Consider the following 21,916-nt stretch of genomic DNA (forward strand, 5'->3'; position numbering starts at 1 on the left):
GAATTTGAGAATTGATTCCTTCACCACCCCTTGCAGGTTTATCTGAATCAGAAGTTGGCTTAACAGAAAAATCTTTTTACTTCGTTGAACTCTTTTTAACTTACGACTTTTTTCCTCAGGGATAGTATAATTTTGTTTGAATATAGGGAACATTTTTAAAATTTTCAAAAATGTGTGCTGTACAGATCTTTGAGTAAATGTTGGTTATGATTTAATATGCAGGGCCATACAGCTTTCTCAGTTGGGTATTTTGCCTTAATATGAAGAATACAATATTTCATCTCTTGTTTAAGAGAAACCGGATAAATACTGTTGAATGGGAACTTGCAACTACAGACTGGAAAATAATGTCATGGTGCTAAACTAAGAATTTTCTAATTAGGAATTGTTAGCATTTTGCTTTCAAAATTTTAACAGTGTAATTGAGTTGTTCAAGACTCTGTCTTTTCTTCACCACTTTTTAGCTGTTTTCAACAAGAAAATTTGCTGTGCGATCATCTGACGCTGTAGGTATCTGTGGACACTGTCCCACCCTGACTGAACACGCATAAATATTGCCAGGTTTCTGCAACTGTTGCACAGTGATGATTTTATCTTGTTATATCCCTTTTCCTTCAGTGGTTTTACTATCTTCTGTTACTATAACAAAAAGTTTAAACCAACTTTCTGCCTGTTTCAGATTGCTGGGTTTACATATAATAATGTCACTGTTTTCAGCTAAATACTAAAAATTAAAAGCAAATTTATCGAGTGAAGTATTTTAAATTTTATTTTTCTCTTTCTGTAGTTGATTATACTTGTAGGAGGGCACTTGGAAAAATTTGTGAAAAATGTAATTTAAAAATGAGTTGGGGCTAGTGCTGTGGCACATTGGGTTAACGCTCTGGCCTGAAGCTACGGCATCCCATATGGGTGCCAGTACAAGACCTGGCTGCTTCACTTCCAATCCAGCTCTCTGCTATGGCCTGGGAAAGCAGTAGAAAATGGCCCGGGCCCCTGGGCCCCTGCACCCCTGCACCCAAGTGGGAGACCCAGAAGAAGCTCCTGGCTTCGGATCGGCACAGTTCCGGCATTGCAGCCAATTGGAGAGTGAACCATCGGATAGAAGACCTCTCTCTGCCTCTGCCTCTGCCTGTGTAACTCTGACTTTCAAATAAATAAATCTTTAAAAAAGAAAAGTATGAGTTAATGGGGCCAGTGCCATGGCATAGTAGGTAAGACCATAGCTTGCAGTGCCAGCATTCCATATGGGCTCCAGTTCAGGACCTGGCTGCTCCTCTTCCAGTCCAACTCTCTGTTATGGCCTGGGAAAGCAGTAGAAGATGGCTCAAGTGCTTGGATCCCTGCACCTGCATGGGGACCCAGAGGAAGCTCCTGACTCCTGGCTTCAGATTGGCCCAGCTCTGGCCGTTGCAGCCATTTGGGGAGTGAACCAGAGGATCTCTGCCTCTGCCTCTCTGTAACTCTGCCTCTCGAATAAATAAGTAAATCTTTAAAAAAATAAAAAAGTATGAGTTCATCTTGGTACCAAAAAGTTTTTGATGAAGAATGTTTTTCAAGAAACATGGAAAATATGGATTATGGAAAGAAAAAAAAATCATGGATTCCAAAAATACTTGCATCAAAATAGACATATTTTAAATTCCATTTTCCATTAACTTTTTGAAGTACTGTCATATTGGATGGATGAGGATTTCATTCAGGCCTGTTAAATGTCTTGCTTTCTGACTGTATTGATTGAGCTTCATTACTTAAATGTAAAAATTTTCTTTAGGGAGACACAGCTTTGGTATCATATTTAGGAGCTGTTTTACAGTTTTTGTATGTCCTTGGTGGCCATGAGAGATAGAAAATAATTCTAGTGTAATCGAGTTGTGACTCAGTTAATTTGGTTCTAGACTGCTTATTAATTTCCACTTCGTTGCTTTGGTGTATCCTGAATCATACTGCTTTTTATTTCGAATAATCTTTCTGTTTCTCTTTTTCCTTGGCATTTAGTTCTCCTGTTCGTTCTATTTCTTCTTGTTCTCATCCTGTTGACCTTCTAGGATTTTTTATTTGTGCCCGTACAGATCTTCATTCAGAGAATTTCCTCTGAGCACTGTGTTGATTGCACTTTATTTCTTAGATCAAAAAGGAAAAGAACATAAGTGGAGCCAAATGTGTATGCAGGAAAGTCACAGAATGTGCTTGAAATGTAATTAAAAAAAGGTGGGGAGAGAGAAAGAGTGGGAGGAAGCAAAGGAAAGTATGAATATGAATGAGAATGGACTTCCATCCACTGGTTGACCTGGGGACTCAGTTTCCCTTGTGGGTGGCAGAAACCCTGTTGTAGGAGCCCTCACTGATGTCCTGAGGTTTTGCTTTCTCACCAGGAAGCTGCAGTTGAGAGCCAGAGCTGGGAGTTGACCCTAGGTATTCTGATGTGTGGGACAGGGATGCCTTAACTAGCATCTTAACCATGAGGCCGACACCTGCCCCAAAGTACAATTTCAAATGACGAATATATGTATGTACTGTTAGAAATAAAAAACTGAAGAGGCTGGCACTGTGGCTTAATAGGCTAATCCTCTGCCTCCGGTGCTGGCACACCAGGTTCTAGTCCCACTCTAGGCGCTGGATTCTGTCCTGGTTGCCCCTCTTCCAGTCCAGCTCTCTGCTATGGCCTGGGAGTGCAGTGGAGGATGGCCCAAGTCCTTGGGCCCTGCACCCCCGCATGGGAGACCAGGAGAAGCACCTGGCTTCGGATCAGCACGGTGCACTGGCCACAGCGGCCATTGGAGGGTGAATCAACAGTAAAGGAAGACCTTTCTGTCTCTCCCACTATCCACTCTGCTTGTCAAAACAAACAAACAAAAACACACACACAAAAAAAAACTGAAGGAGGAACTGCAGATCATGGAGTTCTTGTCCTGTGCTCTCTTTCTGAATATGAGAAAACTGAAGCCAAAACTGAGGAAGTAACTTGTCCAAAGGTTTCTGATTGTGATATTTTGAAAGTTACTTGCTTAAATGTTTCAGAGGATTAAAATTTCTCTTAATAATGCAAGAAAGGATTATTAGAAGAATGAACATATTTGGTCACTTTATTTTAGGTCTTTGATATATGGTCTCAGTGAATCAGGTTTGTTTGCTTTTAATTCTGGCACAGTCTTCATGGGTGATGTCACACCTTTTACTTGAAATCTTCGTCTAGTCAGAGTACAAGGAAAGTACCTTTTCCCTAACATTTGTCCCCTCATCTCCACAGCATTAAAATTCTCTGTCTCTTTCATATGTGTGTACACAAACATACACACTTCAAAAAGTTTATGGAAAATAGAATCAAAGATAATTTTTTGGTGCAAAAACATTCTGAAATTTGTAATTTTTTTTCAAATATTTATTTGAAAGTCACAGGAGGAGAGGCAGAGAGAGAGGCCTTTCATCTGCTGGGTCACTCCTCAATTGGCCTTAACAGCCAGAGCTGTACTGCTTCGAGCCAGGAGCTTCCTCTGGGTCTCCCACACAGGTGCAGGGGCCCAAGCACTTGGGCCATCTTAGTCTGCTTTCCCAGGCCATAACAGAGAGCTGGATTGGAAGTGGAGCAGCTTGGACTCGAACCGGTGCCCACATGGGATGCTGGTACCGAAGGTGGTGGCTTTACCTGCTATGCCACAGCACCGGCCCAGTGATGATTTTCATAAACTTTTTGAAGACTCCTTGTATGAATGGAATTCAAAATATTTTTTCCCCCAATTAAGCTTAGCCTTTAAAGAGTATAAAACTCCTGTCCTCTGGTATGCTTACAGCAGGCTGTGCCAGGCTGAAGCTTGGACCTGGGAGTGAATCCAGGTCTCCCACGTGGATGTCAGGGCCCCGGCCACTTTAAGCATCATCTGCTGCCTCCCAGAATGTGCATTATCAGGAAGTTGGAGTGGGAGCAGAGCTGGAACCCAGGCACTTTGATTTAGGATGCAGGCATTCTAACCAGCCGCTTAACTGCTGGGCCAATGACATGCCCTAACTTACCTTTAATTCCATTTTGTGTGAACTTTTTGAAGTATTCTCTTATATTTGGGAAGGGGAAAAAAGAGTAGGAGATGTCACCGGGCAGATATAATATTCAGCACCATACACAGAATAAGAAGTAATAAGGAGTAGTTAACTTGGTTTTTGAGTACTAATTATTTTACATGAGTCTGTTTCCATTGGTAGGTAGAGTTACAGAGAGGGAGAGACAGAGGGAAAGATCTTCCATCCACGGGTTCGCTCCCCAAATGGCCACAACAGCTGGAGCTGGACTGATCTGAAGCCAGGAGCTGCTTCTGAGTTTCCCACGTGGGTGTAGGGGCCCAAGCACTTGGGCCATCTGATGCTGCTTTCCCAGGCCATCAGCAGAGAGTTGCATCAGAAGGTGAGCAGCCAGGACGTGAATCAGCACCCAGAGGGGATGCCGGTACCACAGGCGGAGGCTTAGCCTACTACACACAACACTGGCCTCCACTGGTAGTCTTTTGAGATGAGTATTTACTGTCCTTTTTATAGATTATTAAGTTGAGACACAGAGAAACAGTTCCCTAGTAATGGTTGTGTAACTCATAAAGGCTGAAGTGAGGTGTGGTTAAGTGCTGACTGCCTAACTCCAGAGTCCCCACTGTGACCATAGAACTCTGCAGAGGGCTCCCCCGCCTCAGCTTGCTTTGGGATGTGTTCAGGCAAGAGGCAGATTGGGAGTTGAGTCATTCCGGAAGAGGGACTTGTGAAGCAAAGCACAGAGCTGTGCTGATCAGGTGTTTGCACCCAGCATGTGTAGCTCATAGGGGAATAATGGAGACCAGGCTGGGGTGGTGTGTGAGATCCAGATTTGACATGAGTTCCCCTGGCTTTGGGAACCATTGAAGGATTGCAGAGGGTACATGTTAGACTCTCCATTTCAGTGTGCCTCTGTCTCTGAGCCCCTCCTCTTTCCTTGAGCGCTGCTAGGCCATTACTAAGAGGTAGGATGGCAAGGGTATTGGGGTAGGGGTGTCTCAGGCATTCACCTAATTCCTTATTCTAGCTTGGCACCTGCAGGAGGAGCTGTTCGTTGTGTTTGGAGCCCCAGGTCCAGTGTGGGGACTGGGGGTCAGAGTGCTCCATAGGAGGAGCCAGTCCCCTTGTTTTCACTTGATGTGCTACCTATGCTCTGAAGAATTTGGTGCTTCCATTCACAGGGCCTTTCTGGGATTCTGCTGGCTTGCCTTGTGCTGATGCCTCTTCTCTAGCCCTGGGCTTCCTGTTGTGGCATTCATCATTCTGTCTGCTTTCTTTTTGAATTTTCACAGCAAAGATTGAGTGTTTCTGTTATTGTTTGTTGTCATTATGGGGTGAATCTTGAGGGGAAAAGAGAGCGTCCTCAACCAGGAGTCCAGTTCTTCAAATTATTTAATTCGTAATGGGATTTTCTTCCTTTTCTAGTACTCATTAAGGTCTTAATAGTTCTCTAAAGAAACTGGTGACTATTTAGGAAGCTCTTACACTTCCTAAAGTAACAAATCAATAGTAGTCGTAACAAAGTATGTGGTTCCATGGGCGTATATATACAGCAGACCCTGGAGGGCTGATGGAATGTGGGGTTCAAGAAGTAGGCGGGGCCTGGAGGCTTTTAGCTTGGGTGACTTGCAGTAAGTGATGAGTGAGTGCTCTGCTATCCTTGTTTATAGAGTAGCTATTGTTAGATTGGCTTTATGACATAAAGGTTGGCAATTGGCTTGCTTTCCTATATAAATATTTTTATTAGCACTGTCTCTGATCTTGAGCCTTGACAGTTGTTTCGGAAGCTTCACTGATAAGACATGCTAAGGTTGCTGGTAGATGGCTGAGGCATTAATAGATGTTACAGTTAAAGGGACATCAGAGCCAGTTGGGAAGCAAAGTGATGTAAATTGTCTCATGTAAAGCAAGAAATTCTGAAGTGAAAGTGGTGAGAGAGAAACGGCATCCAAGATACAAGACCCATATTTTATCAGGTGGTCATCATGTGATGTGAAAAGGGTTAAACTTTGAGTGTCTTATGCATTTTGTAAGCAGCTGTATATTGTGATACGACAGAAACTGTCAGTGTAACAAGTGTTTGAAAATGTCTGCTTTGGTGTGATTTCAGCGAGGAGGACATGTACCGTGCTGCAGATGAAATAGAAAAGGAGAGAGCATTGCTTATACATGAAAGAGGGGCATCAGGTATGTTTGGAATTGTTTTATTTATAGAGTTCTTACTGTTTATAGTAGAAAATGCAGTTAAATTGTTGTCTGTGTTCATAAAACACTAACATACACTTCTTAGGGAATATTCTCATGTGTATTTGTTTCATCTGTGTTGATTATTTTGTTTTGATGAAATGTTTAGTGAAGATGGTTTCCTGAGGTCTATAAAATTTTTTAAAGATATATTTGAAAGGCAGAGTTACAGAGAAGCAAAGTTACAGAGAGAGGGGTTTTCCATCTGCTGGTTTGTCCACAAATGGTAGGAGCTGGGCTGATCCGAAGCCAGGAGTCAGAAGTTTCTTCCGGGTCTCCTATGTGGGTGCAGGGGCCCAAAGACTTGGACCATCTTCTACTGCTTTCCCAGGCCATAGCAGAGAGCTGGATTGGAAGTGGAGCAGCCACAGCACCCGAACCAGGGCCCATGTGGGATATCAGCACTGCAGGTGGCAACTTTGCCCACTACGCCATAGTGCGGGTCCTGGAGTTAATAAATTTTTTTAGAAGTTTTTATTTCTGGAGTTAATAAATTTTAATGCATGTATTCTCACATTCTTTACATTCACACCATTTCTGTAACTGTGAGGATTGTTTTGTTGAATCTCTTAAAATAACCCTCTCTTAGTTCTTGGTTTTCCTGTGATCTTAGGGAAGGATTCAGATTTGGAATGTGTTTTTCACTTCAAATTGAGGTTGTAGATGCTTTTGCATGCAGATGGCCAGGTGAATCTGATGGACTAGTAAGAAAGAATGATTGCTGGATGCCTGGCACTTGTTCTTGTTTTCTGTGATTTCCCAATCAGGCTTCTCCTCTGTCAGGTCTGCTCATCTCACAATAACCAGGGCCCTTTGCTGGCTGAGGCATTATTCCTGCCGCCTTTGCTGGTCCATAGAGGTGGGGCGGGCAGGCTGCCTGTGGAGAAGTGGGTTCCTACTTCCCTGGTGGGCCTCATGTAGGAGCTGTGTGAGGACCCTCCGATTTGGGGATGCACCACAGATAATTCACAAGTGTCATTTTCTCTCTTGCATTATGTGTGTTCTACAGGTTGGCTTTGAGTCCTGGTTTCTCTTTATTTTATGATCAACAATGGCACTGTCATGTGTGTAATCAGGGGTAGATGTTTTGCAGTGGGGATTTTGGTCATTTCTGAGTCTCCTCACAAGGAATTGGTGACCTGTTGCTCTGTGGTGGTGATGCAGATGTTCTGTATAGTGGTCCTGGTGTGTTCAGGTCCCGCTGTCCCAGGCTGCCACAAAACCTCAGAGGACGCCTGGGGTCTTCCTAAGGAGAAGGTGTGGAGTCAGCTGGTGTTTGCTCTCACATTCTGCGCCTCCTCTAGGAATCAGCTATCAGTCCTAGGCCCTATTTGACTTGCCACCTGATTTTATCAGTATACTTTTAATGGAATGTATTAATTTACATAGTGTCTGTGATAACTTTCATGGCTGGTAAAGTTGAGTCATTGTCACAAAAGCCTTATGGCTCAAAAGCCCAAGTTATTGCCTATCTGGCCCATCACAGAAGACGACCGAGTTCCCTGTCCTAGTGTATACTCTGTCCAAGAGTCAGCTTTCTGGAGGTATTTCCAGTTTCCCACCTTCTGAGGGTCTGATTCTTGTCTTTGTCACCTGGTAGTGGTTAAGGACCACTTCTTGGTCATTTCAGCTCCTGTGTACCTTGTGGCTTTCAACTTTCTTATTTTGGGGCATTTAAGATGTTCTTTTGTTTACATAGTTTGCCATGAATGGAACTGTTGATAAGCTGCTTGAGGTCAACCCCTGGTCTGGTCCTTGTGTGTGGTGTGTAGCAGCTGTTTAAGCCCTCCTCCTGAAGAACCCTAGCAGACTGGGAGGTATGATGGTGGTGTGTAAGAACCCCATCTTCCCACCCCTCACTGCCCCATGTAGCCTCTGCCTCTGCATCTGGCTGTGACCCAGGCCCAGCCTCTTGGCCCACGTGAGGTGCTCCCCAGTTCATTCTGAGGTGGTGGGCCTCTTCTGCCCTACCTAGAGGGCCAGGGCTTGTCTTGGTGTGTGCAGGAATACTGCCGCAAAGAGAGCAGGATGGAGTCTTCTGTTCCTGAGAGGCCCTTCCTGAGTGGAAATGTGCTCTCTGTTCAGGCCCCTGATACTGCCTGGAGGGAAAATGTGGCCAGTATGTATCCTGGCTCTGTCCTTTTGCAGTTCTTTCTGCTCTTGGCCGCTGAGTGGAAAGGCAGATACATGGGAACATGATCCTCCGCTAAGCAGTGAAAAAATATTTCTTGAATTTAAAATGGAAGGGTTTTTATGTACAGATTTGCTAAGCACCACTGGTATGTGTATATCATACCTCAGAGTCTGTTTCACATTTAAACTAATCCCGACGTGCGCCCAGTTAAATGTCTGTTATCTGGATACACATTATTTTCCCTTTCATGTAAAAGATTGATTTTCTTTCTAAAAAGATTGACAATGAGATTTTTTTTAAAGATTTTATTTGAGAGGCAGAGTTACAGAGAAGGAGAGACAGACAAAAAGGTCTTCTGTCTGCTAGTTCACCCTCCAAATGGTGGCAATGGCTGGAGATGAGCTGATCTGAAGCCAGGAGCCAGGAGCTTCTTCCAGGTCTCCCACACAGGTGCAGGAGCCCAAGCACTTGGGCCATCTTCCACTGCTTTCCCAGGCCATCAACAGAGAGCTGGATTGGAAGAGGAGCAGCTGAGACTAGAACTGGCTCCCATATGGGATGCTGGTGCTGCAGGTGGAGGCTTAGCATACTATGCCACAGTGTTTGGACGATGAGATTTTTTGAAAAATAAGCAGTTCTTGTACTTGACTTAAAAAAATTGGATTTGCTTACATTGCAAGGGGGGTTTCCATCCTTATCCCTGATTACTCTGGCTTCTTGGCTGACTGTGAGGGCTGTCAGTGCTTTCAAAGTTCTTTCAGGACACAATCTTTCTGCGTCCATATCCTAGCACCCAGCTCAATGCCTGACACATACTAGACACTCAGTAAATATTAGTTGAATTGAGTAAAACATTTTTATGTGTAGCTTCCACAGGAAAAAATGCATTGTAAGATACTTTTATATTCATATTTTAAAATCATTGCTGACACCTAGCTGTTCAGTAGTTTAACGAATCAAGATGTACAAGAGAATGTGCCTCATTGTCTTCCTAAAACACACATCCAACCATAGGCATGTGTGTATATCACAAAGTCAAACACCAGACCTCATACATTACACAAAGAAAACCTGAAAGTCGTTTTAAAAATTCTAACATTTGTCTGATAATAGTTGTATTTTTAATCTTGGGGATATGTTAATAGAGCCAAATGAGGTCTATGGATCAACTAATCTGAGAACTCTGTTTCTGGTTATTACTGACAACTTGGAGCCTTTTGGGATCAGGGCAGGATATAAATACTGACAAATGTAGTTTTTTGTTGTAGCAGGATTTATTTCTTTATATACTGGATATAAAAAACTACAAGACAACAGAGATGTTTTCTCATAGTTCAGACTTTTGCATATTTTTAAAGATTTATTTGTTTGAAAGACAGAGTTAGACATGAAAGAGAGAGGTCTTCCATCTGCTAGTTCATTCCCAAATAGCCTCAACAGCCAGAGCTGGGCTGGTCCAAAGCCAGGAGCCAGAAGCTCCTTCTGGGTCTCCGATATGGGTGGTAGAGGCCCAAGGACCTGGACTAGCTTCCACTGCTTTCTCAGATGCATTAGCAGAGAGCTGGATCAGAAGTGGAGCAGCTGGGATACAAGCTAGAGCATATACAGGATGCTGGCATCACAGGCGGTGGCTTTATCCACTGCCCCATGACCTGGCCCCAGACTTTTGTATCTGCAATAGGATTAGAAAAATATTCACAGACACGTGTGTGTGAGTGCAGTTCTAGGTGCTGAGGTCAACAGCCAAGAAACCAAAGCACCCCTCCCCCCCCGAGACTTCTGTGTGGAGGTGTGTGGGGAGATGGGGAAAAAGAAGTATGTTAAGTGTTGGTCAGCATCAAGATAAACAAAAGACTATAAGAGGACAAGAGAGCAAAAGTGTGTGTGTGTTACTATGACACAGGAGCGTTGGGTGGCACTGGATCAAAGGCCTGCATGCAGGGAGGGATCAGACCTGTTGGGTGACTTGGGGACTAAGGGAAGGCTGTAGGTGGAGTTGGAGTAGAGTTAGTGCAGGGAGTGATGGCAGTGAAGGCCAGAGAGGCAGAGTAGGCCCAGTTAGAGGCGCCTTGTGTATAGTAAGAACATGGATGTAACTCTCAAGTGCAACAGAAAGCCCCTGGAGCTCTCCGAACCTAGGAGTGAGTGATGGCTGTCATCTGACTTTTTGATGGATCACCTTGCTAACTACCATGTGTACAATGGAGGATATAGTGACAAGGGGAACCAGTTGAGTGCCCACATGGCTAGCTAGGGGTAAGGTGCTGGTCTGGCCCAGGAGGCAGTAATGAATTCTAGATTTTTTGAAATGAGACAAGGTGAGGAGTAAAGAATGACCTGGGATTAAAACAGTATGGTTACTCTGATTATGCTTTGTTGACTGTTTGCTTTTCTTTTGATTCCTCAACAGAACCCAGATTAAGTGTGGCTCCTGAAATGGATATCATGGACTACTGCAAAAAAGAATGGAGGGGAAATACACAGAAAGCAACATGTATGAAAAAGGTACAACACAGAAGCACACATACAAGTATTTCAGATCTTTCAAGTAGTTTGTCATAAGTTCGAAATATGTCACTTTGTATTTTTAGACATTGCTTAAGACAACCACCATTAGACTGTGTAAATATTGGTGCTCTAATTTTAGAGATGAGGAAACAGACCCCAAAGATAAGGTACTTATTTGGAGTCACAATATTAATATAGAACCAGCATCAGTTCTTTGGTAATATATTTTCTTTGTGAAACCCATAAATAACTGTGCTGTTCAGCTGGTCATTTGTTGTCCTTTTGAAGCCACTTGAGAAGTGACTCTTGGCCTGGTGTTGTAGAAACCTCAGGGATGGGGCTGGTAGTTTCATATGTCTGTCCTCCATTCCACCCCAGGTTTGGTTACATGCCCTCCAGTCCTGGGGGCTTGGGACCCTCTTACGCTCCGAATGCACAGGGATGTAGTATGGATTCCTTCATTTCGGGTGTGTGCCAAGATCTGCCCTCTCCCAGTCCCATTGTGTGGCTGGGTGACCCTAAGGTAGTCTTGAAGGCCAGGAATATTGGGGCCTCCCATGATGTGGGCTCACTGCAGATGTTTGGGCCCATTCAGTGCTCAGCTCAGAGACCTTGGCCTACTCATACTACACAACCTGTCCAGCAGCAGACCCTCTGGGCTGTCCCAAAGAATCCAGCATTCCTTATTAGTAGGTTGAACCGTGTGGAATTGCTACTTTTTTTTTTTTTTTTTTTGTAAGATTTATTTACTTAAGGAGTTAGAGAGGCAGAAGCAGAGAGAGAGAGAGAGAGGTCTCCCACCCGCTGGTTCACTCCCCAGATGGCCACAATGGTTGGAGCTGCACCTGTTTAAAGCCAGGAGCTTCTTCCAGGTCTCCCATGTGGGTGTCGGGGACCAAGCACTTGGGCAGTCCTCCACTGCTTTCTCAGATCATTAGCAGGGAGCTGGATGGGAAGTGGAGCAGCCATGAGGCTTATCCTACACCATAGCACTGGCCCATTGAACTTTTTTTTAATATAAAAAATATTACTCATCTTTCACGATGCACTTCTGTTGCTCATGGGCTGACCTTAGTCAAATGTCGCTGCTACTTATAAAACTCTGAGCACAAGTGTCAGCTCTCTTCCTTGCAGGTCTGGTATATTGACTCTTTAGGAGTTAGAGAATGCAATTACAAGATGCCTGGCCCTTAGTTCCTGCCAGAGGTTGAAAACGTTTGTGTATATGAGATTGTCTGCTGAATATGCTATTTACCACTGGTAGGCTTTCCAACCTCCAGCCCTATATCCAACCAGATAACCAGAATGTCAGATGTCTGAATTGTATTATCTCATCCTCCCCAGAAATTCTTTTCAATTACTTAAAATTTTCTGACTGTAGTCTCTTCAGGGAGTCTCTTCTAATAATTGGTATTTTAAAGCCTGTGATTGAATATGAGTTGTCCAAACATTCCTTATTTTGGAACTCATGTGAAAATTATTCCTCTATGGGTTTGTTAGTTCCATAGAAGGAGGGATTTGATCCTGCAGTTGCACTGTTACTGGTGATCAGGTAATCAACGGCATAGCATTTAGAGGAGTATCTCATCTGCACTCAGGAGATAGAGCACCTCAGATACTTGATTACATCTGTGATCTTGTTCTGTTGTAGTCCTTATTTGCCTCAATTTTCTGTTTTTGTTTTGAATATTCTTTTCGAAGTAAGTGTGCATCAATTCACATTTAATTTAAGAAGGGTTGATTCAACTCTGAAATAGCATGAGTGATTGATGCATTTGCAAAGGTACAGTTGCAGTTGAATTTGCTGTTACGAATTCTTGGCATGATTGGGATCCACTGAAAGGAAGAGATATGTATATTAGGTGTGACACAGGGTGAGCCTTTACATGTTGCAGTGGTTGTACAAAATCAGCTCTCAAACTTCTGTTGAAAAGAGGTACTGTTATATTCACTTAGGACATTACCCTGTGACTTGAAGACCCTAATACTTGGACACGCAGGATGAGGTGGTCTGTGTCGTGCCCACTCCATGATGAAATGCTTCTTTGTGCAGGGGAGGAAATAGGATTTTGGGATATGTGATAGGCTGACTGAAGCCAGGCTTGGGGTCTGTGAAGTCAGTCTTATTGACTGGAGAACTCAGCATCACACTTGCCTGTGGACCACAGTCACTAGGGTTGAATGGTGTCCTTTTAGGGGTGTACTTCAAAGAGGTCCATTTGATTGGCTGTTTTGAGTGACTAAGCCTGCCACTGAACAATTTCATTTCCTGATTTTTATTTCTAGATGGCAAGATTGACACTTCAATCTGCTTTTTCAAAAGGTCTAACAGGAGTGGATGTTTAGCCTAGTGGGTTAAGATGCTTGTGTCCCATATCAGAGTGCCTGGGCTCCAGCTTCTTGACAACACAGACCCTGGGAGGCAGTGGTGATCAAATAATTGGATTCCTTCCAACCTCCTAGGAGATTTGGATTGTGCTCCTGAGTCTGTTTGAGGCCCTGCCCTGGCGGTTTGTGGGCATTTGGGAAGTAAACCAGTGTAAAGGATATCTGTGTGTCTTTCTCCATCATTCTGCCTCAAAAAAAAAAAAAAAAAAAAAAAAAAAAAAAAAAAAAAAATCTAACAGTTATCCAGACATCTTTTAGCACATAGGCTTTTTTTTTTTTTTTTTTTTTTTTTTTTTTTTTAACAGGCAGAGTGGACAGTGAGAGGGAGACAGAGAGAAAGGTCTTCCTTTTGCCGTTGGTTCACCCTCCAATGGCCGCTGCGGGCGGTGCGCTGTGGACGGCGCACCGCGCTGATCCAAAGCCAGGAGCCAGGTGCTTCTCCTGGTCTCCCATGGGGTGCAGGGCCCAAGGACTTGGGCCATCCTCCACTGCACTCCCGGGCCAGAGCAGAGAGCTGGCCTGGAAGAGGGGCAACCGGGACTAGAACCCAGAGTGCCGGCGCCGCAAGGCGGAGGATTAGCCTAGTGAGCCGCGGCGCCGGCCTAGCACATAGGCTTTTATACATATGCATATACCTTTGGAAATGGGATTTCTTAAAGTTTTAAATATGATATAAAGTTAATACATCTCTTTTTTTCCTGTCTGATTATTAAGAAATTTAGAGTCATTTTAAACACAAATGAAAATCTTCAAAGTTGGTTATCTGTGATGACCCAGCTTTGGGGATGGCTAGGGCTTTAAAGGTTAAATTGTAAAATTTTGTATGTCTAGTCAGATGCATCTGTACACATACTCTATAATACTAAATTTAACTCCTTTTGGTTATTAGGTTATTAGGGACTCAGTCCGTCTTGTTTCCCATCTTTCCAGCAACTTGGGACCACTCTTTTCGATAGAAATGAATGGTCCCTGCTGTCTGTGGTCTGTCATGAACATTTTGAATTCTTTGGTGCTTTCTCCCAGGGCTACGAGGAGGTTTCTCAGAAGTTCACCTCCATTCGGCGAGTCCGCGGAGATAATTACTGTGCACTGAGGGCCACACTGTTCCAGGCGATGAGCCAGCTGGCAGAGCTGCCCCGCTGGCTGCAGGACCCGGAGCTCATGCTGGTACGCTGCGCTGCAGGTTTGAGTCCACAGTGTTTCAACTCGTGTTTGTGAGAATACTCCCCCTTTCCTGTGCGTGTGGTCTGCAGTAAGAGGCAAGTGTGTGGGATTTTTCAATTTTGTACATGTAGAATGATGTCATATAGTAAAATGACCAGAAATAACTGGTATTTCTCCAAGAGAACAATGAAGGTTATTTGAACAATTCAGCTGATTATTAGATGTTGAGCTTTTGTAGAAAGCACTTAGGAACAGCTTGATTTTAGTTCTGATACTTGTAATAAGTGGGCTGTATGTTTTACTATTTGAAAATTGGCCAGAATTTTAGAATATACATTCCTTTGGTTTTAGCTGCAGTTCGCAAAATTAGTACTCTCTGGAGTAGTGTGAGGATTGGTTTAGTAGGCGACTGAACTGGAAGAGAGATGATTGATAGCATGTGGGAGAGAGTCTTCCTGAGGAGGCAAGTGTCAGGGGCTATGTCCTTGGCCTTGCCTTCTTTACTCTTTTATATACACCACGTGGGAAAGATAGACCAGAAAGTCATGTGTTGTTGTATTGACACAGTTATGTCCCATGGTAGGTTGGATGATAGAATGTCCTGAAGGATTTGGGTAGGCAGGAATGATTGGTTAGAACTGACAGTGTGACATCAGTTGGAAGAAAATCGAAAGGCCTGGGGTTGGTGTTGTGGAAAGGCAGATTAAGCTGCTACCCATGACCCAGGTGTCCCATGTGGGCACCAGTTCATGTCCTGGCTGCTCCACTTCTAATCCAGCTTCCTGCTAAGGCATCTGGGAAAGCAGTGCAAGATGGCCCAAGCCCTTGGGCCCCTGCACCCACCTAGGAGACCTGGATGAAGCTCCTGGCTTTGGTCTGGCCCAGCCCTGACTATTCATTGTGGCTATTTGGGGAGTGAACCAGCAGATGGAAACTATTGCTTTCTGTCTCTGTCTCTGTCTCTCTAATGCTGCCTTTCAAATCTTTTTTAAAAGGAGAAAAAAAATTTGAAGTCCTTTGCTCAAAACAAACTCAGAAGTGCTAGCTGTGGGAGAGCTAATAGTTTATGAAAAGAGAAGGAAGTCTGGGTTTTAATTGATTGCAGCAACTGTGAGCCCACCTGAAATTTTAGTGAAGCCCTGGTGCAGTTTAAAAGGAAAATTTTAAGAATCAGGCTGTGGCTGCCCACCTTTAGCTGGGCTGGTCAGCAGTACCCAGGAGCAGATGAGCATGTGCGTGATATTTTTGGGGGCAGTTGAAGGCACTGGGGTATTTGCCTAGAATAGAGAGACTTTGAGGGAAGTTGTTGCCTACTCAGCTAGTTAGAGGTCTGTTTGTGCACAAGGGATCACCTAACTCCAAAGGGCAAAACCAGGAGTCTCAGGTGGAGGTCTGTGATGTCCCGCAGGTATCTAGTTTATAAAAGCAGTATAAAATCAGCATCTATATAAACTGTCAACACAGTATTTGGGAATGAAATTTTCTTCTAAGTAAAGATATATATAATCTCAGGTGGAGTTTTCAGTATTAACATATTTCTTTGATATAGAGGCAAAAGAAATTGCTAGACTAGGTTGTTTTTCCTTTGTAAATGACATTAGAAATAAATAATATTTCAGAATTGTTACTTAGTTGGCAAATGCATGCCCGTGGATGGACACTGCTAGAAAAACTAACAATGATGGCACTGACAACCATAGCCTAGTTTATAGATGGTGACATAAATCCTCTTTAAGAATTTTAGGCTGTTTTGTTTTTGAGCCCTTAACTTTATGGGGCTAATTAGATTTCTGGACTTAATTAACACTGAATTTGACTTTTTCTTTACAAGAAACTGGTGCAAATAGTGCCTTAGAGAGTTAAGCATATAAAATACACCCTAAAGAAAGTAAAGCTCTGCATCCCTGTGTGATCACATCATTTGCCACATTAAAAATAGGTCAGGAACACAGTAGGCTGTGTTTGGTCTCTGAACAGTATTAGAAAGTGTTGCATGTGTGAGTGAGGGGCCTTTAAGGTGGTTTTCCTGACCTAATTTGAGGGATGTGAAAATAGTATTTAAATTCTCAAGTGTCTTTCTAATTTCTTCCTTTTTCTAAGTATATCAGCCGTCATGCTTTGCTCTGAGGAGCACAGAGTAGTTAGTTGGTCAAAGCGCTATGTATCTTCTGTTATTGAATGCCAGGAGGCCTGTGTCAAGGGGGAAAAACACTGTTCAGCCTGCGAGTTTAGTATTTACCTTTCCTATATACTGTGGGTCTGCTTCATACCAGCTGAAGAGATAACTTCTCATCCCAGAAGCCTTGTCCTTGTTTTGATGTCCCAGGCCCCAGCAATTTACCATAGTGTGAACATTTGATTGACACAGTCTGTTATGTTATTTGGCTTCCATGTCTTGACAGGTGACAGACTGACCATCCACTTTGTAGTTGAGGAGCCAGTAGAGGACGGAAAGAGTCTACAAACTTAGTCTGATTATACTTAAGCAGACTGCCTTTTTAAAAAAAAAAATTATTTTATTTTATTTTAAAGAGCTAGAAAGGGAAGGGGAGAGGGACTGAGGGGAAGGGAAAGGGGGGAGATTTTCCATTTGTTGGTTCACTCCCCAAATGACCACAACAGCCAGGACTGGTCAAAGCCAAAGCCAGGAGCCAGGAACTCCACCCTGGTCTCCCACATGGTTGGCAGGATCCCAGGTACTTGGATCAGCTTCCATTGCCTTCCCAGGTGCATTAGCAGGAAGCTGGATCAGAAGAGTAACTGGGACTCAACCTGGCACTCCAGTATGGAATGCAGGCATGGTAAATGGCAGCTACACCCACTGTACCACAACTCCATCACTTAACCAGACTGCTTTTTAACTTCCTTCCAGTTGTCCCTCAGAGTCTCTGTGGTAGCCTTTCCATTTCTCTCTTACTCAGAACCCTCCTCCGGCAATTATCTTGGAAAGTCGCCTCTGATAAGGGGTTCCTCCAGTGAGCAAGTGTGCAGTGCAAGAAGTTAGGGCTGGAACTTCTAGTTGAACCTGCTTCCATCTGCAGATGGAGAGTTGCTCTGTGGCATTTTGCCATCTTCTCTTTCTCCTAGAACATCATCTGGTTTGAGGATACTGAAGGGAAGCAGGAGGGCTAGACTGAGCAGCCTTCTCCTTAACCTAGGCTCCGTGGAAGAGACCCTGGACTTCCTGCCTGCTGGCTCAGCTTCTCTGGCCTTGCCCTGTTCTCTGCCTGTGAGTTGAGCTTTGTCTTTACTGTGGCTTCTGGCAGTCCAGCTGTCCCCTCGTCTTCTGTCATCCTGCTTGGGTTTCCTGTTTGTTGTTCCTGTTTCTGTACAGACTCTAGTTTCTGTGTTTGACTGTAGTTGGGTCATTTGACTCCAAACGCAACCTTTAGAAATGGCTTGGTGTGGCTATTTTCCTACTTCATTTTTTTTAGCTGTATTGAGGCAGAAAGAACTGACAGAGTCCTTCTACCCTTTGGTTTACTCCCCAGATACCCACGTGGCTAGGGTTGGGCTGGGCTGGGCTGGGCTGAACCTAGGAGCCAGGAACTCAATCCAGGTCTCCCATATGGATGGCAGGAACCCAACTTTGTGAGCCCTCACTGTTGCCTCCAGGATCTACATTAGCAGATTAGAGTGGAGCCTGAAATTGAAATCAGGTATTCCAGAGTGACATACGGACATCTTAATGGTGAGGCTAAGTGCCCACCCCAGCAGTACTCCAGTGCCTAAGAGGGGGTCTTTTGAAACAGAGGTCCATTGGTTTCTAAGTTTGCCAAACTTTGGGGTATCTCTGAATGTTTAGGACCTCTGACAGCGTGTGCTAGCATAAGAGGTGCTCTATCAAACTCTTTTTTTTATGAGTTGGGCATGACACATTTTTGTTGTTTTCTCAGTAGTGATGTCAGCTATTACAGGCAGTTGCTAGAGAAACAGTGTTTTTTAGTTCAGTCATGAAGGAAATGACACCTAATACTTACTGTATTAAATATTTCTAATCATTATTTCTTTCATAAATCTCCCTTTTTCTAACAGAAGTCCAATCTCTGTACTTAGTAGAAAAGAATGACTATATGTATGCATTTTATGTTATGCTTTGAAAGCATATAAAATAATGTTCATTTTGGGGGGAATAATTCTAACTTCACTATTTTCTACACTTGGTCTTAGCCAAAAGGCCGAGAAGTGATTCTAACTTCACTATTTTATAATAGTTCTTCTTATGCCTCATGTTTAGGAATTTCTCCCAGATTTCCTCATCTGCTGGAAGTATGCAGCCTCGAACTGGATAATTACTCTTGCAACAGTGTGACCCATATATGAACAGGACTAGGAAACTGACTTGTATTCTGTTTTCCTCTGTAGTCAGACCTTCGGGAGGCATCAAATAGTTCAGCTGAGGACTGTACTTGTGTTTTAGATGCTGTACAGTGCTACTTGACACTCGGCCTGTCTTCTGTTCCTCCTCCCCAAGCCCACTTCTGCATAACCAGTGTTTTTTGTTCCATTGTGGTTTTGTGCCCAGTTGTAATTCCAACTGGTTGCCACCCGGGGGCATGTTAGGTTCTGGTGATCAGTCTGAGAGACTGCAGTAAGAGTTTGACAGCAGAGCTGCCTGTGAGTTGAGCTGCTGCAGCTGCTCCGTGGAAGGTCATTTGTTGTAACCAGACGAGGCTCGGCCTCCCTCTTACTGATGTAGGTTGCCGCCTCTGTAGTAACAGGGAAGCATAATTTACATTCCTACTTTGGCTCTGTTTTTCTAGATATGAAACCACCTACATGTCATGTGATTGCTATAGATTGTGGAGGTGCAACCAGAATTACCATTGTGAAAGGGTCTTTTGAGCCTTAGCTTCCATACGGCTTCATCAGAAACTGTATTTATAACTGTTAGATTGCAGTTCCTCGTAGACTGTTGCAGAACTTAATTATTCTTTAATGACCCTTTGACTTGGAGGTGAATTTCATTTCTTAATTTTATAGTGGTGAAGTGACATGCCTATACCCAGCCTAATTACATGATTTTTCTCTGGACACACCCTGGACTGTTGGGAGAGTCTAATTTCCCATGCTGCCATTCATCAACTGTGTCTCAGCTTGCCTTTCAAACTCCAGATAATACTGATAACTAGAGGGACTCAAAATAACCAATCTTCCAGGGGTGTGGGGAAGGAAAGAAGCAACGTAGTAGTTCAGCTATCACTTCTTTTACGGGAGAAGTCGTTATAGCTTCCTTAGTTCTGTAGCTTATTCTCAGCTGCATTACAAAAATTTACTGTGTTTATTAGGCAACTAAACTGAATATAATATTTGAATACCAAACATTAGAGTATATGTTAATATTATTTGACAAAAAGATTATTTTCTACCTCTTTTTGGTAGACTGATGTTTTAACCTCACTTAGGATTGTCTTCCATGCCCAGAAGTGCACCAGGGAGGGGTTAGGAGGTGGCCAGTGAGCCCAGTAGCCTGCAGGTGGTTTGTGAGAAGTTGCAGTAGGTCCCCTGCCTTATCCTATTAAAGCTGTGTAGGACATCCTTGGCTGTGATTAGCTGTGGTTGGTGTTCTGTGGGATAGACTATGCTATTGTATTTAAACCAAAGGCCCTGTTTCACTCCAGCATCCCTCTGCAGAGTAGTGCCTTGTGGATCTAGGTTGATAGATTTAGATCCTCCACCCTAAACCCATATGCCCGATCTGCAGGGATTAATTCTAGGAATGGAATTAGGCTTTATCTGCTTCATGGTTTTTTACAGCTTGGATTGTGTGATGGATTTCTTAAAATGTTAACGGCTCTTTATCTGTGTTTTGATATTCTAGTTACCAGAAAAACTTATAAACAGATACAACTGGATCAAACAATGGAAACTTGGACTGAAATTTGATGGGAAGAGTGAAGACCTGGTTGACAGAATCAAGGAGTCTCTTACTCTACTGAGGAAGAAGGTGTGGAACATGGGGCTCCCTGTCTCTGAGCAGTGTGACGCTCTTGCCCCTGAAGGCCTTAGCATGCTGGTTCTGTCTTGACTCAGTACATTGTCAAATGCTCGTGGCTCATTTTTAGGCTTCATAATTTTAAGTGAACACAAACTATTCCAATGAGATCTTTGGTGAAATGGAGAAATCAGCATTATATATTGTTGGAGGAGATGCCATGAAATAATATATTGGCTAATGAAATGTTTAGTTTTCTTAAGTGTAGTTTTGTTCTAAGTCATAATTATAAGTTTCAGGGATAACATTTAGTCCATTTTTTAGAATTTACTTTTCTTTATTTTCATTTTATTTTAAAGGTAGAGAGAGAGACAGAGATCTTACATCTGCTGGTTTATGCCTCAAATGCGTACAGTAGCCAGGGTTGAGTCAGGCTGAAGCCACAAGCTCAGAACTCCATCTGGGTCTCCCTTGTGGATAGCAGGGACCCACGGTAATTCAGCCATCACCTGCTGGTCCCAGGGTGCACAATAGCAGAAAGCTGGATCAGAAGTATAGTAGCCAAGAATCAAACCGGGTACTCTGATATGGAATATGGGTATCCTAAGCAGTGCCTTAATCACTGTGCAGATGCCTACCTCAATCTATCTTTATACTGTAGTATTCTCAGTGATATTGGTTTATTAAATTCTTCCCATGTTTGAAAATTCTGTCCATGAGATTGGCTTAATTTCTTTTCTGATTTTCCGATGAATAGATTCAGTAACTTGTCTTTTGAAAACTGTTGTAAGGGTTTCTTTGGCACAGAATTGTAGAGAGAACTTGATCTGCTTATTTCCCCTTGAATTAGTGTTAAAATTTTACCTTTCTCTGGCTTTCCACTGTCTCCTTTGGATTGGATGTCCCAGTTGCACACTGATCTGCACTGACCCCTGGGTCACTGGCTCAGAGCAGCTCAGAACCTTCCTTATGAGGAACCCCAAGTTGAGGGCCTGTCAGTTGTTCTAGGCTTTGTCAGTGGAGAGGATGGCAGGTAAGGAGGGGTCAGACATGGACTTAAAGGTCCTTCTCAGCCCCTACTGCATCCAGGTAGGATCTGTTTACTTGAGAGCGGACCATGTTGCCCTGTTAGACTTCTGGCTCCATGAGAGACTGTCCTTTGCAGCCAGTATCTGGCACATAACAGGCATTTGGTGTCTGTTTTGTTGAGTGAATGAACTGAGGCCATGATATCCTGGCACCTAGATTTTGCTTAAAAAGTTAGGAAATGATTACTGGAAAGTACATTGTCAAAGTCCAGTAGTTTTTAAATCTATCTTCAATTGTAAAGAAATGGAAGAGAAACAAGGAAAGAGAAATTCTGTTCTCATTACCTGATGAGTAGAACACATGATTTTGGGGGGGGGGTAGGGACTGGAGCATACCCAGTTTCTGAGCTGGTAAAGGGTTGAGGGAGAACGCTTCAGCTCAGCCCCAGGGCAGTTTCATTTTCGTCTTTTTTAAGGTCTTGTGAAATTGCTGTTATTGTA

At 43.4% G+C, this 21,916-nt stretch overlaps 1 protein-coding gene across 3 annotated transcripts in view; it reads left to right on the forward strand.

Moving 5' to 3' along the window:
* Positions 1–21,916, forward strand: part of OTULIN (OTU deubiquitinase with linear linkage specificity) — a 40,249-nt gene that overhangs the window by 4,663 nt on the left and 13,670 nt on the right. Inside the window, exons 2-6 of one of the 3 annotated variants that reach the window (XM_051853562.2) lie at positions 4,198–4,396; positions 6,125–6,201; positions 10,803–10,897; positions 14,312–14,455; positions 20,274–20,399. In XM_051853562.2, the coding sequence (XP_051709522.1) occupies positions 6,135–6,201; positions 10,803–10,897; positions 14,312–14,455; positions 20,274–20,399 (432 nt within the window). In that variant the 5' untranslated portion in view covers positions 4,198–4,396; positions 6,125–6,134. The remainder of the gene's footprint in view (positions 1–4,197; positions 4,397–6,124; positions 6,202–10,802; positions 10,898–14,311; positions 14,456–20,273; positions 20,400–21,916) is intronic. The other 2 variants (XM_051853560.2, XM_051853561.2) reach the window with 2 other exon arrangements.

This window comes from Oryctolagus cuniculus, chromosome 14, assembly GCF_964237555.1.
Source record: "Oryctolagus cuniculus chromosome 14, mOryCun1.1, whole genome shotgun sequence".
NCBI lineage: Eukaryota > Metazoa > Chordata > Mammalia > Lagomorpha > Leporidae > Oryctolagus > Oryctolagus cuniculus.